The 16,114-nt window shown below is 33.2% G+C and overlaps 2 protein-coding genes across 2 annotated transcripts; one reads left to right on the forward strand and one right to left on the reverse strand.

Annotated features, from left to right (window-relative positions):
- Positions 1-7,163: 7,163 nt before the first annotated feature.
- LOC113694030 (peptide methionine sulfoxide reductase B5) lies at positions 7,164-7,878 on the reverse strand. Its single transcript, XM_027212880.1, has one exon. The coding sequence runs from the start codon at positions 7,831-7,833 to the stop codon at positions 7,414-7,416; it is 420 nt and encodes a 139-aa protein (XP_027068681.1). The 5' UTR covers positions 7,834-7,878; the 3' UTR covers positions 7,164-7,413.
- Positions 7,879-12,824: 4,946 nt separating this feature from the next.
- On the forward strand, positions 12,825-15,000 carry LOC113692578 (protein TEEBE-like). Its single transcript, XM_027210998.2, has 3 exons — positions 12,825-12,954; positions 13,496-13,993; positions 14,480-15,000. The coding sequence occupies exons 1-3, from the start codon at positions 12,867-12,869 to the stop codon at positions 14,998-15,000; spliced, it is 1,107 nt and encodes a 368-aa protein (XP_027066799.1). The 5' UTR covers positions 12,825-12,866.
- The last annotated feature ends 1,114 nt before the right edge of the window (positions 15,001-16,114 follow it).

Below are 16,114 nucleotides of genomic sequence, written 5' to 3' on the forward strand. Positions count from 1 at the left end.
TGGAATGGTCGACTTTTGGCATGAGAATTGGATGGGTGCAGGGTCGTTGTGTCAACAGGTTGAGAATTTTGGTGATCACGCCGTAGCGGACTTCGTGTTGAATGGGAGCTGGAACGTTTCGATGCTTCATCAATGGCTACCTGATAGCATTGTTTCTAGGATTATGCAAATACGCCCTCCTGATATTTTTTCTACACGCCCAGATAGGATGGTGTGGGACTTGGAGACAACTGGTTCCTTCTCCTTCTCATCTGCATATAATTTGGTCCGACAGAAATCCAACATTTCCATCTTCTCCTCTAATATTTGGTTGTCAGCTTTGCCTGTAAAAATCTCTTTTTTTATGATTAGGATGTTATCGGGCCGCCTGCCTGTGATGGAATCGCTGCAGAGGCGGGGTGTCTGCGGTCCATCTCGGTGTTCTTGCTGTGTCAACCCAGCGGTGGAGTCAGTTGATCATGTCTTTTGTGCTGGAGATGTCCCACGGTGGGTATGGAATTCTTTTCAGGTAGAGGCAGGAGACTTTGCACATGTCTCAACGGTAAAACATGCAGTCATTCAATGGTGGATGCGCCCGGCTAAGAACAAGTTGATGAAATTGTTGTATCAGATATTGCCTTCGCTTATTTGTTGGCATCTTTGGAAGGCTAGGAATGTGGCGGTGTGGGAAGGAAAGGTGTTGTCAGCGATACAGGTCCATGGCTTTATTCTTTCGGATCTCTGTGATATTCTTCAGATGCACTTTAAGGATATGGGGGTGGGACGTTATTCGTGGCATCGACTACACATTTCGCTGATGGGGTGGAAGAAGGAAATGAGGGTCACATTAGTCAGGTGGCTGCCTCCGGCTTCTACCCTCCTAAAACTGAACACTGATGGGTGCTCCTTAGGGAATCCGGGGAGGAGTGGAGGTGGTGGGATTTTGCGAGATAGTGCAGGAATTTTCAGACTTGGTTTTGCGGGTTATTGGGGAGAGACGACGAGCCTACATTCAGAATTGAAGGCCTTGTTATTTGGGATTAAGTTGTGTGTCACGCAAAGCTTTTGTTGCTTGCACCTGGAGTCTGATTCCATTCTTTTAGTCCAAATGGTCACGGGGGTTGGTAGATGCCCATGGGCCTTGCAACGAGAGCTGGACGAGTTGCTTGCCTTTCGGAATGCTTTTCAAGCTGTCTCCCACTGTTATCGCCAAGCGAATGTGCCAGCAGATCGGCTTTCTAAGATTGGGACAGATACCCGCTCTACTGTTATCTATAACTCGTTTGCGCAATTGCCGCGTTTGGTTCGAGGAGACCTTAGGTTGGATAGGCTTGGCTATCCTAACTTCCGTGCTTCTTGAGCGCCGGCGTGCTTGTGTTTAGTGATGTTTCCATGTACTGGTTCAGGAAAAAGGGGGGGATAGGTGAGGATAGGTCAAGTCTTTTGTTCATGGCCATGCTGCAAATCTTGTAACTTTTATGATTTTGTATTGAATAAAAACAAATATTATATGGAAAAAAAAAAAAAGATTATCTAAGTACCTCAAAACCTATCTTCTGTTGCATATGCAAAAAAAATAGAGCCCAAATTTTATGGCATTTTTGTTACTTTATTTTTACATAATCGAACATAAATGTTTTTTCCTTTTTCTTGCCTTTTCTTGCATAAGAAATATGAAAAGGCAAAAAGGAATCAACTTGTTTTTATTTTCATCTTCTAGTTTTCAAAAATCAACTTGCAAAAGGGCAAATGTGGAAGAATATTATAGTCTCTCTCTTAAATACATTTTTAATACTATTTTTACCTAAACGGGTTGATATGCTACAAAAGTTGTCATTCTAAGGGTGCTAAGTGTGATTTCAAAAACTTTAGGGGTGCTAGGTGTGATTAGGAAAAACCTCAAAGAAGGTTTCTGAAATTATCCCGTTATATAATTTGAGCTATGATTTGATGTATCTGTTATTAGGATTATATAATCTGAAATATGATTTGATGTATTCATGTGTGTATGTATGTGTGTTTTTAAACGATTTATTCGTTGGATCCTGATTTTGAAAACTTGAATTTAGTATTTGGGTTGCTAGTCATTTTCTTTTTTCATTGGAAGGGAGAACATACTAAATTAATGTAACCACCAAACCATCAATCGATAATCCATTCAGTCTATCCGTCATAGAGTTTTGTTTTAAAAGCGCAATCTGTCCTGATGACCTACCAATTCTTTTGACCGCTCATGGTTATGAAAAAAATTTTAACTAATTACAAATTATTTATTTTTAACTAAAGACTAGCATATGTGAAAATAATTTATAAGTAAGTTGTTTTGAAGGCTTGTAATTAATATAGCTAACCATAGGATGTGGAAGTGTTCATGTTTGAAAGGAAGAAGAAAAATCGCAAATATACACTACACATAGACCATAAGGAAAAAACTCAACATATACATAAGTGAAAATTAAGTAAGTAAAGAAACAAGCATGGATTGTTGCCCATATCAATCAAGACGAAATTAGTAATTAAAACCTGCTAAAATCCTTGTCCTTGTTTATACATTGCATACAACAACACCACTACTGTAATCAAAATATGTATGATACTTCTACTTATTGCCTGAATTCTCACCATCAATTTTGAGAGAGGTCATATTGACACATAACCACCAGCACAACCATTTTGCCATGCTAAGTTGGACAAATCAGTACCACCAATAGCATACTTCCAAACATCCTCCATATTGAAATCAGAGGGGATCATGGTACCCCCTGATAAATGGACCGGTTCCATACTCAAATTAGAGGGCATCATGGTACCCTTTGATAAATGGAACGGTTCAGTGAACTCTTGAGTACTTTGAGTAATTGCTTCGAGCCCACCATGAGAATTAGTGTATCCTTGGAAATCTTGAAATAGATCATGAGGAAATTGGAAACTAGAAAGATCATAGATAACCTGGTTTGAATTGGCATCACCTCCTGTGTCTAGAGCGCTGGTAATATACTCCATACATTGATCGTTTGTAGAACCAGCAGCCAAATCATTGTCCTCATTCTGCATGGGAGCTTCATTCACTGTAAGACACTGGTCAAGATTTTCCCTCATCAATTCTTCCGTGTCACCTTCATTTTCATCTTTGTTTTTGCGTTTTATGTTCATATACAATCTACACAAAACTGGATCCGACTGTCAAAAATGAACAACATGTTAGTAATGTATAATGGAGTTTGGAAATAAAAAAAGCCATGCAAATGGACAGCCTATATTATTTGAGAAGTGGTTACTGAGCACTTAGTAGAATATTGTTGTAAAGACTTGTAGATTAAGAAGTGGACACCACTACTCTTTTACATAATAGTGTATGTATGTACTATACTGACAGAAATCAAGAAGTAAATTGTTCTTGACTTGGTGGGTAGAGCTCGGTTGTCAAAGAGTTTTAATCACCACTTCCCGAAAATTATCAAAAAAAAAAAAAAAAACCCTAACTTGTTTCCTACTGAAAACTTATTCTTATGCTGTATATGAAGATTTCTACCTTCTAATGATTATATCTGTTGGACTCAAGCATGAAAACTGGGAGCGCAGGGAGAGGAAATCTCCTCCCAAGTTCTATATATTCATATTTTTTTTGAAAATTTTTCTATGTTGGTTCTGAAATTTACATGTGCATGCATGTTACATCTTCAAATCCATCGTTGGTTGGGCAACATATATGTCTAGCTACCTAGGCGCACTATGTGTATAAACATCCAAAATGTGCCTATATATCCAAACTAAGACATGCATAGATAACACATAAAAGACATTAAAATGTTTCATGAAATAATCAGATGAGAAGGAGAAGAGAAGAAGTGAGAATAAGCATAGCATGAATTGTTATTCTTATTACTGTCCATTGAAAAGATTATAAGAATACCTTGAAGTATATAAATAATATATAAAGCAAGTTAATCAGAAAATAAGTACTGGCTTGTACCTTGGGGTTATTTGCATGAATTCTATATTCATGCATCTTCCAAGCCGTTTTTTGACCAGGCCCAAGTAAGAAATCTAGTGACTTCCGGTAGCCGACGGTATTGCCATTGTAATAAATCTTCTTGTCTTTGCCGGTGGGTTTCCAAAATCCACCATCTCCACATGATCGAGAGGGACGGCTGCCTTTGGGGTATTTGTTCGTCAAATAGGTGAAGAAGTACCATCCGTTCACGTTATGAAAGCTATCCGATTTGTATCTATCTGCGCATATATAATCAAAAAAGAAATAAGCAAATATATAGCATAGTCATGCAATATTACAACAAAATAAAGAAAAAGGGGATCATAATTTATTTATCAAGGCTGCTTTTATTCAAATTTTGTTAGGGACAAATACCCATTTTTCAGACAGACAAGAATGTTAGTTATTAAATTAGACACATAGCCCAAACCCTAAACTAATCACTTTTACGTACGTGCATCAATGAGAAACCCTCTAACCCCAAATCTCATCTCTATGACGATGGTGTTTTCGTGATCTAAGGTGGTGGGTAGTATTTTAGGGTATCTTTTTGGTCCACCAACTATTTTTCGTGGAACACAATTCACAATAAAATCCACAATCGGAAGAAACCAATCAAAAAACTTGAAATCATGAAGCCTAAAGATGGTTTAAATTTCAAAGATTTTGCCTAATTAATTGGGGATTATGGAATTAAAAGGGGTTCAATTATGCTCTATCGTTAAACAGCAAACACTTGTACATAGCATATTGTTATAAGAACATCAGACTATGTCAAATACTTTCCTTCGCATGGAGTAAAGTTCCCGAAAGGGTTTTCAGAACATATTTATCGAGAAAACGCCTAAAAGATGTTTTCCGAGTTCTTTATCCGAAAACTAGAAAAACAACTGTTAGAATAACATAAAGTTTTTTCAATTGTATAGATACTAACTTGTAAGTTCTTGAGGATTGTGGCCGTAGACATTGGCTTCATGAATTCTGTTAAGTGGTAATGGAGCCTTGGCGATCCTTTTCCTCAAGTAGTGTACAATTAGCTCTTCATCAGTGGGGCAAAACCTGTAACCGCGAGGCATAGAATCCAGAAAATTCTGTGAATTTTCGTGGAGAATTATGCCTTGCTGAACCGGTTGCTGCTGATCATTGAGGAGATACGGCTGGTGTTGATGTTGCAGTGGCTGCTGCTGTTGGCCCTGCAAGGGCGGCCAGTGGTGGTGGAGGAGGTGATCATGGAGGAGGTATGGCTGCTCCTCCCTCTGCTGGTGGTGATTATCCATGCTTGTTGAATGTTGAAGAGGCTTCTTTCGCTGGAGGCGCAGTTACCTAAAATAAGCGCCAAATGAGGTATATATATATTTTTGTCGTTGGGCTGCCAACCTGGCACTAAATGTCCGGTACATCCGTACAAGTGGGGTCGGGTATAGACTCCAGTTGCAGTACAATTCTACTTCTTCTTCTACTTCTCCCCGAATTATACTCAATTATTTTGAAATTTTGGATAACAATAAGAACATTCTTCCATGCCGCCTGTCTATATATCATAATTTTTATAATTTAATACCTAAGGTAATAAAGTTTTAATAAATTTATAATCTAAGACAAAAGAATAAGAGTTAAAGTTGTCTTAATGTAGCATAATCTTTGAAAATTATAGTAATTTAATCCATATTTGTCGTTCCATAACTTTTAAATATTGTTAGTCCACATATAGATTTATGAATTAATCTTCTATATATTGGCACTTTCGCTATTGGATGCGTGATACACAATCTGAATTTAAATTAATCCAAATTTTATATATGTGTCATGTATCTAACCGTGATATTGTACACATTGTTAGTGTATATAAGAATAACTCTAGATTTATACATTTTTTTTTTCTAACTTATGGTATAGGTCCATACCCGTGTTATATCCATCCCATATTTTACTAACTATGCTTATCACTTTATTGTTGAAACTTAACATCGCACTTGTGAAGCTTACCCATAATATTCATGAAAATAAATTTAAGTTTTTTATGGACAAATAGTATGTAAATGGCTAAAACTATAATTTTATAATAATCTTAAATTTACATACCATAATCGAGTGTATATTGCTTCTTGTTTTGAAATTTGCACTAACTTCACTATTCCTATTATTGTTATTGGTAAAAATGCTTCGATTTAAAACACAATAAAATCAAATTTTGTGGCCTTTCTAATATAGTGGTTATTTTTACTCGAAAATTAGTAAATCTTGCTTACATTACACAGATTGTATGCTTTTTCACCAATATAATCAAAAGAACTTTATACCTTGACAAAACAAATAGAAAAAATGACAACACCATGAGTATAATGGTGAGCAACTGCCATACATGTCACATTATGAGTTTAGGCATGATTTGTATAAATAATAACTAATCTAATAATTGGTTGACATGCGATGCATATGACAGGTTAGGGGATTTCAATTGCAACATGAAAATGAAAATGTGATTCTTTTTAAAGAATATCAATAGTGGTTTTCTATAAATGGAAATATATTGTAGCATATACCACTTATGCATTGAAGGAATTTGTAGTTTGAATCGTAGCAATTGAGTACCTATTGCTTTTTAGTTTTTTAAGTACCTATTATTTATTTCATTACAAAGTTTAAATATTTACATTCAGATAGAGTAATGCTAATGACACTTCAATTATTGTTAACGACACTGAGTTTACCTTTATAAAAGTTGGTCAAGAAAATGAAGTGTCAATGACAACAATTGTTAAACTAAAACAATTTTCTTTCTTTTGGGAAAATCAAACTACTTTCCCAAGTATATATTTCACTTTTATGTTTTAAAAAATCTCAATCTGTTAATTAAATTCACAATGTTGCTATTATAAAAAATATTCCTTCTCAAATTAACATGAATGAGTAGATGTAAGATATAAATGTGGTAAAATATCGCTCATACACATGTCATGGATTTTTTAAATTTTCAACAAACAATGATTTTGTTGTTAAAAATATAACATGGTAATCTGTTGTGGTAATTATTTTAGGATTCTTTTGTACATGAAATGAATTTAATTTAAATTACACAATAGATTATATGGGCATGTGAATTTTTTTATTGGTTGAGGTAATTAATATCTTTTTATTGAACCGTTAGTGGTGATTGCTAGTCTTTTTTTTTTTTTTTTTTTTTAGCAGATTCAACGATCACAGATCATTTTCCCTTGATAAGTGATAACTAGTTCCATAATTTCTGTTGCCAAAACCAAGTTCACTTCTGGACACCCTTGCACTTGCGCACATACATGACATCGATAACCAGTATATCCTCAACGTAACAAGAAATATTTATTTCAACAGCACAACATCATTATCCATCAATGGATCAAAATTACTTTTATGTTTAAGACAGAAGATGCAGAAGGAGGGCGCAGAATAAGGAACAAGGTTCATATTTTGGCATCAGAATTTGCAGGAGTGAACTTGAGTGAAATGCTATTGACACAATGACGCTCGTCTGTTGGTGTCGGGAATCCTTCACCCTTAAACACATGACCAAGATGCCCACCACAAGCAGCACATGTAATTTCTATCCTCCTTCCATCTGGGTCAGGAGTGCGATTTATTGCTCCAGGAATGCCCTCATAGAACGCTGGCCATCCACATCCAGAGTTAAATTTAGTTGTGGACCTATACAGGGGAGTTCCACATCCTGCACAGTTGTAGACACCTTCACCATAGAACTTGTCATATTCCCCTGTACCTGGATACTCGGTCCCTTTTTGTCTGAGAATGCGGAACTGTTCAGGAGAAAGAACTGCACGCCATTCTTCCTCAGACTTCTGAACTGATCCGGGTGCAGCAGTCATGGCTACGACCCCACCTCTGATGCCTCTCTTGCTCTGATAGTGAACCGATGCCAAGTGGTGATTGCTAGTCAAGGGTGAAACTACAATAAAAAATAAAGTTAGTGAGAAAAGTGCAAATGGCTATGGGTTTTAGTGCTTAAAACAAAACAAAAAAAGGATAAAATTTTTCTTTTTGAGTTATAAAGTGTCCTTCCATGTGATAGAACTCTCTATTAAAATTTGAAACGGTTAAGAATTCACAAAATTTTTTAAATTTTAATAGTAAGTTTAACTTAAAGAAAAATAAATTTTATCAACCAGGAAATTTACTGAAATTGTAAATTTCCTATATGACTAAAACTTACTGTTTTAGGGGATGTACTTACCAATTTTCTAATAAACTTACCAACACTAATATTGATTATTTAATACGATATTGGAAAAAATGCTAAAAAACTAAGGGGGTGCTTGGTTGGAGGGTATAGGAATCAAGAATTGGATTGAGCCCCAAAATTGTTGCTTGGCTAATGGGTATAGGTTTTGAAATTTTGGAATGATTCATGAAAAATTAGTCACTCTCCATACCCAAGTAGATTGGAGGGTTTTGATGAATCCCACATTTGATTCCAAAATCTTAAAAAAAAAAATTATTTTTGGGATTTTTTTTAAATATATACTGGCTCTGTTTCTATATATTAATATTTATTATTTCAATTTTGTTTTATAATATGTATATTAATATATATTTAATATATATATAAATATATATATTTATTTCAATTGATATAATATATCTAATATACATATTAATATTAATATAATTTATATATATAATAAAATATAAATATTAATTGAAATATACATATTATAAAACAAAATTGAAATAAATATATTTATATATTTATATAAATATATTTTAAACAAAAATATTTATATATAAATATATATTATTTATTTCATTTGATATAATATATATAATATACATAATTGAAATATACATATTAATATTACTATAATTTATATATATATAATATACATAATTGAAATATACATATTAATATATATTAATATACATATTATAAAACAAAATTGAAATAAATATATTTATAAATTTATATAAATATATAAATCAATACTATCAAAACTATAATAGGCTTGAATACATTAGATGGTAATCACGAAGTTAACCAGTCTCATCTAATCAGATCTAAACTTGTAGATCTACACTATCAGTAGCATAAATAAGAAAGATGGTAATCACGAAGTTAATAAACTATTTTTCCTAAACAGATTATAAAGGATAGTGTGAAAATTTACAAGAAAAGATCTTACCTTTTGAGAAGAATTAACTATACATGACGACCATATTTCCATCATATTAAAGATAGTAAAATAAACCTACGAGAATAGATCTAAATCTTTTGAGAAAGATTAACTATGCATGACGACCATATTTCCAAACAAAATCATAAGATTGATAGTAAAAACCCATTTTCCCTGGATCTGATCTTGTGACACTTCCCCGTCCTAGAGCATCACACCCTAAGAACCTCAACGCCCCTACAGAGCCAAATCCCTCATGGTCTTACCTGGACCGGACGTTGGCACTTACTGGATCCATGTCATTCAATCAGATCCAAAGTTGTGAAATCAATACTATCAAAACTATAATAGACTTGAATACATTAGATGGTAATCACGAAGTTAACCAGTCTCATCTAATCAGATCTAAACTTGTAGATCTACACTATCAGTAGCATAAATAAGAAAGATGATAATCACGAAGTTAATAAATTTCATCAGGAAGATTTAATCTTGTAGATCTACACTACCAACATCATAATGGTATACTAAATATAAATAAATTTATAAATATATATAAATATATTTTAAACAAAAATATTTATATATAAATATATATTATTTATTTCAATTGATATAATATATATAATATACATAATTGAAATATACATATTAATATTACTATAATTTATATATATAATATACATAATTGAAATATACATATTAATATATATTAATATACATATTATAAAACAAAATTGAAATAAATATATTTATAAATTTATATAAATATATATAAATAAATATATTTATATAAATATATTTTAAACAGAAAATTAATATTTATATATGAATATATATATATGGTGGATGAGTATGTGGGATAAGCATTTGAACGAGGAAGAAGAAAGATATGAAAAGAAAAAAGAAATTAAAGGTAAAAAATTGATTATTAAATTTTGATACCCATTCCTTACCAATATTTACCAAGCAACCCCATTTGTAATCATACCTTTGTCCAAAACCCATACTAATTTTTTGTAAATGTTTCCAATTACAATTCCGATTCCTAAACATGAACCAAGCGGCCCCTAATCTTTTGCCAAAGTTAATGGAATCCGGCAGTAGTGGATTACCCCATTGTTGTTACTATGACTTGCAATACCGTAGCATTGTCCTTTAATAAGGACACGCTGGGAGAGGAATGGGTTGGATAGTAAGAAGGGGTGAATGTAAGTAAGAGAAATCTCCTATTTATATTTAAGAAAAAAAGTTCACAGTATAATGCAAGCAGAATAGTGAAGTTAAAAATTTGCTAGAGCGGAGGATGGGATTTAAAATCATTATGAAAAATGTTATCGAGTCCATAATATTGTTATTGAAATCTTATGATACGTGTTGCAAGTAAACCAAAAGGGATGCCAAGAAAAGGTTGTATAACATCCAAATAAAGAATGGAGTGTTTATTATTAGGTGGAAATCACACTCCACTACTAATCAAAACCAGGCCGATGGTAACGACTTAAAAAAAATTAAGTTTGATTTGTATTTTAATCAAGAACTCTTTTTTTTGTTAGAAGGTCAATTGTAATCCAACTAAACTACTGTGGGAGGCTCCAGACCCACAGTGACACCTATAAAAAAAGGAGGGTTATTATCACTTTACTCTCTTAACATTCAGTGCCACTATCAATTTTTTCCTTAACGTTATTTTATAGTCATTTTGCCTCCAAAACTAACGATCAAATTTAATGGAGTATATTAATTAAAGTAAAAAGACATGTTTAGCCCTTAAAATTATTATCACTTTATCCCCTTAAACTATAACCTCATTATCAATTTACTCCATAGAGTTTTTTTTAGACAATTTATCTCACCATTAAATTAACTTAGTAAGTTAAAGAGTTTTAGAAGAAAGTACCCTCCTTTTTGTATAATAAAAATAATAAAAAATTTAGAGTGACTCTTCTCCTTTTTAGTATCAAGAAAAAAAAGTCAAAGTGCTAATCTCTTTCTTCTTGACAATTTTATTAATATTGAAAAAATAGAAAGATAGGGAGGGGAATGGGAGAGAGAGAGAGAGAGAGTTCAATTCTTTTTTTTAAAATACAAATAAGAAAGAATTAAATACTTTTATTATATAAAAATTAATTCACTTTTCTGTTTACGACCAAATTCCAATCCTAATTCCGACAACCTTAAAGTAATATGATAATGCTAGACTCTTCTTTATTTTCTTTCTTTGCAAAATCTGATATTCTGTCTCCTTCTTTCCTATCTTCTTTTCTTTTCCAAATATTAATAAGTGTGAAAAATTTTTTGAGAAAACCATTTTATTTTTATGTTTTTGGATCTCTTAAAGTAAAAAAAAACGGAAGAATAACCTTTTCAATTTTTTTTTAATTATATACAAAAAAGAGTAAATATATTAAAATTTTTTTGACCATACTAGTTAGAGTAACGATGAGATAAAATGCCTAGAAAATAATGTTAGGAATTAAAACGACTGTATCACTATAATTTTAAGGGATAAAGTGATAATAATAATAATGTGATAATGCTATAAAATAACGGAATATTTTTGTCTAAAATTTCTTAATATGTTGGATTGAATTACTTATAGGGTGAAATGACTAAAAGATAATGTTAAGGGTTAAATTGATAGTAGTAATATAGTTTAAAGGGATAAAGCGATAATAATCCAAAAAAAATTAAGCTTGATATGTATTTTAATCAAGATTTTTGTTGGTATTTTAATGCAACTAAACTACTAGGGGAGGCACCTATTAAATCTACTAATGGAGATTTGATTGAGGCCACTGGCCATTTGGTCCAGTGGTCATCACCATAATGGTGATGCTGGAGGTCAGGGGATCAACCCCTGCCTCCCACAATTTGGCCACAATATGTGGCTGGTCTTAGTTGACCATCCCTTTGCCCCTTCCCCTAGACTAGGCTAGAGTAGGTTATACAACATCTATCGTTGCGATAAAAAAAAAAGGATTTGATTGAGGGATCTGCTTCAGAAATTTATACTCATCACCGTACCCAAGTACGGCCACGTGCTCGCAATTCTTGGAGTTGGTATTTTAAGGATGATGTTTTTACCCGATCTTCAACATCGCCAAAAACTTCTAACCATAACTAGTAAAATGCTTTCATATCAATTACGAGATTAGTTATCAATTGGGATCAATACGTTGGTTCCTTTACAATGCCAATCCCATGTTTATTATTTTGACATTCAATTAATGTCTCACTCAATAGATAAGTGAAGCATATGATCTACACATGCTTATATAGTTCATTAGAAGATGCCGTTAGAATAAAGAAACTCAAGATCCAATCTCAAGTGCCAAGCAAGACCTTGAAAGTACTTTGGAGGTATTTGAATATCAAGAACTGAAATAAAAGAAATGAAGCTTCGTCATGTGGGATATCCAGAGATTCAAAGTACATAGTACAAATCACGCCAACCTATGAAGACTTCAGTACCCTTTGGAAATGGAATTGCAGACTTTATCACTCATCTCAACGGCTAGATTAATGTCCAAGATGGGCCTAATATTTGTTTTTTGTTTTGGGAACGAGAAATTGAGACAATCCGACACACTCAAGCCTGGTTGTATGGCATGATATTGATAACATGTCCCTCTTATCTATTCTTAGACCTTCTAACTTAAGTTTTAAATATATGTATACATTCTCATTTGCTTTTATCCTGCGTCACATTGGCAGTTTCACTGCTAAAAATGGCTTCCATTCTCTCCCTCTGCATTTTATTCATAATGTGTATTTACCAAAGCCTTTCTTTCGCGGCTGTTGCGCCATTTCTTGATGGTATGCTTTAAATAGTCTTTAATTTTTTTCATATAAAATTGCTAAATTAACTTTTCTTAGGTACGAGCTAACCCTGGTACAATTTTTTTTTTTTTTTTTTTTGGGTTTATGCCAAATAAAGTCACTTTACCATATCATTTTTATGTCAGCACTCAGCACATGACGGAGCGAATATCAAATCTTACCTATTAATTTCACTTGACATGCAAACATGATCCACGTAAATTGTAGAAAAATCAAATGCGCAGCGTTAATTTTCTCTAACATGTTCAACATCAAGAGCAACACGAACCCGTTTGAATTTTTGATTTTGAATCTAATGGTGTTTGACTTGTCTTTTCGATACTTGGAAAAGGTTTTTCGCTCTGGACTTCTTTTTAATCATTGATATGAACTGACCTTCTATGTACTCTTCCTCTTTATTATTATTTTTTCTGAAAAATTCGAACAATGGCAGGATACAAGAACAAGGAGAAAAATTTACTCATAACTGGCAGTAGTAGTATGTTTTTCTAACCATATTCCTGTTTACATTTTGCAGGTCTACTAGAAAATGGTAACTTTGAGGAAGGGCCAAAGGTATCAAACCTTAAGAAAAGACAGATCATAGGAAAATACTCCTTGCCCAAATGGGAAATTCATGGCATAGTTGAATATGTTTCAAGTGGACCGCAACCTGGTGGTTTTTACTTCGCAATCCCTCGTGGGGCTCAGGCAGCGAGGCTTGGAAATGAGGCTTCCATATCTCAATATGTTAAGGTGAAACCTGGAGCAATGTACTCATTGACCTTTGCAGTCACCAGGACTTGTGCCCAAGATGAGAAGCTAAGGGTTTCTGTCCCTGGTTTTTCGACTGAACTCCCAATTCAAACACTGTTTAGCAGCGATGGTGGTGATACTTATGCATGGGCTGTTAAGGCAACTTCTGATGTTTTCAAGGTTACATTTCATAATCCTGGAATTCAAGAGGATCCTACCGGTGGACCTCTTCTGGATGCAATTGCAATCAAGGAGATACTTCCTCTCAGATACACTAAGGGTAAGTCCTCTTCCAAATTTGGAATTTTTTTCCAATATCATCTGCCTCCCAGATCTTTAAGCAGATTTGTGAAAGCTCGATATTGGCCAGTACAAGAAAAATGTTAATGGCACACACTTATCTGTTAATGATACTCCTCTTGACTTTTCTAATGGCAGTTGTAAATTCAAAGAAAAACATGGCAATTTTTATCTGATTCACATGGCAAAAGGTTGAAAAAAAAAAGGGTGCCGTTCACAGAGAAAGGAGTGCCATTAACATTTATCCCAAAATAATTGTCTGAATTGTTGGGCAATCGTCGTAAGTTGATCACAACCCAACTGCCTTTTTGTTCCTTTTATTATTGACTGTCGATATTCGTTCACGAAGACACTATCTTTAAAATATAAATTTGTAGTTTCTTCTAAATATATAGTAAATGTTAACCAATGCAATGTATATTTTATAATTCATAGAAAGCTCCTAATTTGCACTGAAGCTATGCAGGTAACTTGGTCAAAAATGGTGATTTTGAAACCGGCCCTCATGTGTTCAAGAATTTCTCAACTGGGGTGCTGCTCCTCCCTAAGAGGACGGACATCTACTCATCGCTCCCTGGATGGATTGTTGAATCCCTCAAACCAGTTAAGTATGTTGACTCGAAGCATTTCTCCGTTCCCCAGGGACTTGCAGCTATTGAATTGGTTGGAGGAATAGAAACAGCTATTGCACAAATCATAAGAACAGTACCTAACAAGTTCTACTTTCTTTCCTTCGCTTTTGGGGATGCTAGGAATGGTTGTCATGGATCAATGACGATTGAAGCTTTTGCAGCTAGGAAAACCATAAAAGTTTCATTTACATCAACTGGAATTGGTGGATCCAAGACTGCCATCCTCAAGTTTCAAGCACTTTCAAACAGAACAAGAATAACCTTTTATAGCCCAAATTATCACACAAAGCTTCATGACTATGGTCACATATGTGGTCCTGTTTTGGATGATGTTATAGTGTTTCCTCTCAAATAGTCACTGTTTGGGTGAAGATCAAACAGAGTGATCAAAAAGCAACATAGTTTTGGAAGCTTTTTCTTTTCTTTTTTGTTAGTTCATGAACAAGACAACCCAAACCCATAAACATCGATCCACGGTATGAGGGAGGGGAAGCGGGCATGAGATATAAATTGTGTAATTTATATCTCTATACTATTAAAAAAAATCTTTCTAGTTTCTAAAGTTTAGGCTTCAAATATTGCATAGGATCAATTTAAGCCATTCATTTTATTTGTTTTTTGTTTTTTGTTTTTTGTTGTTATGTCATTGGTGTGTAATGTTGAAAGCTATAACCTTGGATTTAAGCATTTTTTTTTTTTGGCTAACATTGCATTTTTTTTTAATATCTTGACATTACTACAAGTCTATAACCTTGGATTTAAGAAGTGTTTTTTTGGCTAACATTGCAATTTTTAAATATCTTGACATCTATCATTGCTGCACTGTTATTAGGATTATATAAGAGATAATTTCAAAAACCTCCCTTGAGGTTTTTTCTAATCACACCTAACACCCCTCAAGTCTCTAAAATCACACTTAACACCCTTAGAATGACAACCTTTGTAACATAATAGCCCTTTTATGTAAAAATATATTAAAAAATATGTTTAGTAGAGGGACTATAGTATTCTTCCAATTTTGCCCTTTTGTTAGTTGATTTTTAAATTTTAGAAGATTAAAATAAAAACAAATAGAACTACAATATTTACATAGAAATTGAAGGAGTGTAAGTACAATAACTGCTGAATTGTATCATTTTTGTTGATTCATATGACCATTATAAGATCTGTGCCAAAGTTTTTGATAGAAAGGAAAAAAAAATTTTGAATACTGTTTGTTAACCAGTTTTTTCAAAAATTTTGTTTTTGATAATTGAAAACCATTATAGGTATATTTAATATGCATTTTTTCCATGATTTCAATTGCATCCCAGCATTTTTTTCACCAAATGAATGATTTTAACATATTTTTCCCTCACCTCTTACTGATTAAACTACATAACAAGATAAAATCGTAGTTAAAAAAAGATAGATTTTCTATGTTTAGATTATCTAAGTACCTCAAAACCTATCTTCTGTTGCATATGCAA

Source organism: Coffea arabica, chromosome 6c (genome assembly GCF_036785885.1).
Source record: "Coffea arabica cultivar ET-39 chromosome 6c, Coffea Arabica ET-39 HiFi, whole genome shotgun sequence".
Lineage (NCBI taxonomy): Eukaryota > Viridiplantae > Streptophyta > Magnoliopsida > Gentianales > Rubiaceae > Coffea > Coffea arabica.

Coding starts and splice junctions, on each gene's coding strand:
- LOC113694030 (XM_027212880.1), bottom strand. CDS start 7,833: ATGACTGCTGCACCCGGATCAGTTCAGAAGTCTGAGGAAGAATGGCGT.
- LOC113692578 (XM_027210998.2), top strand. CDS start 12,867: ATGGCTTCCATTCTCTCCCTCTGCATTTTATTCATAATGTGTATTTAC. Junction 12,955..13,495: donor TGTTGCGCCATTTCTTGATG/GTATGCTTTAAA, acceptor TACATTTTGCAG/GTCTACTAGAAAATGGTAAC. Junction 13,994..14,479: donor TCCTCTCAGATACACTAAGG/GTAAGTCCTCTT, acceptor GAAGCTATGCAG/GTAACTTGGTCAAAAATGGT.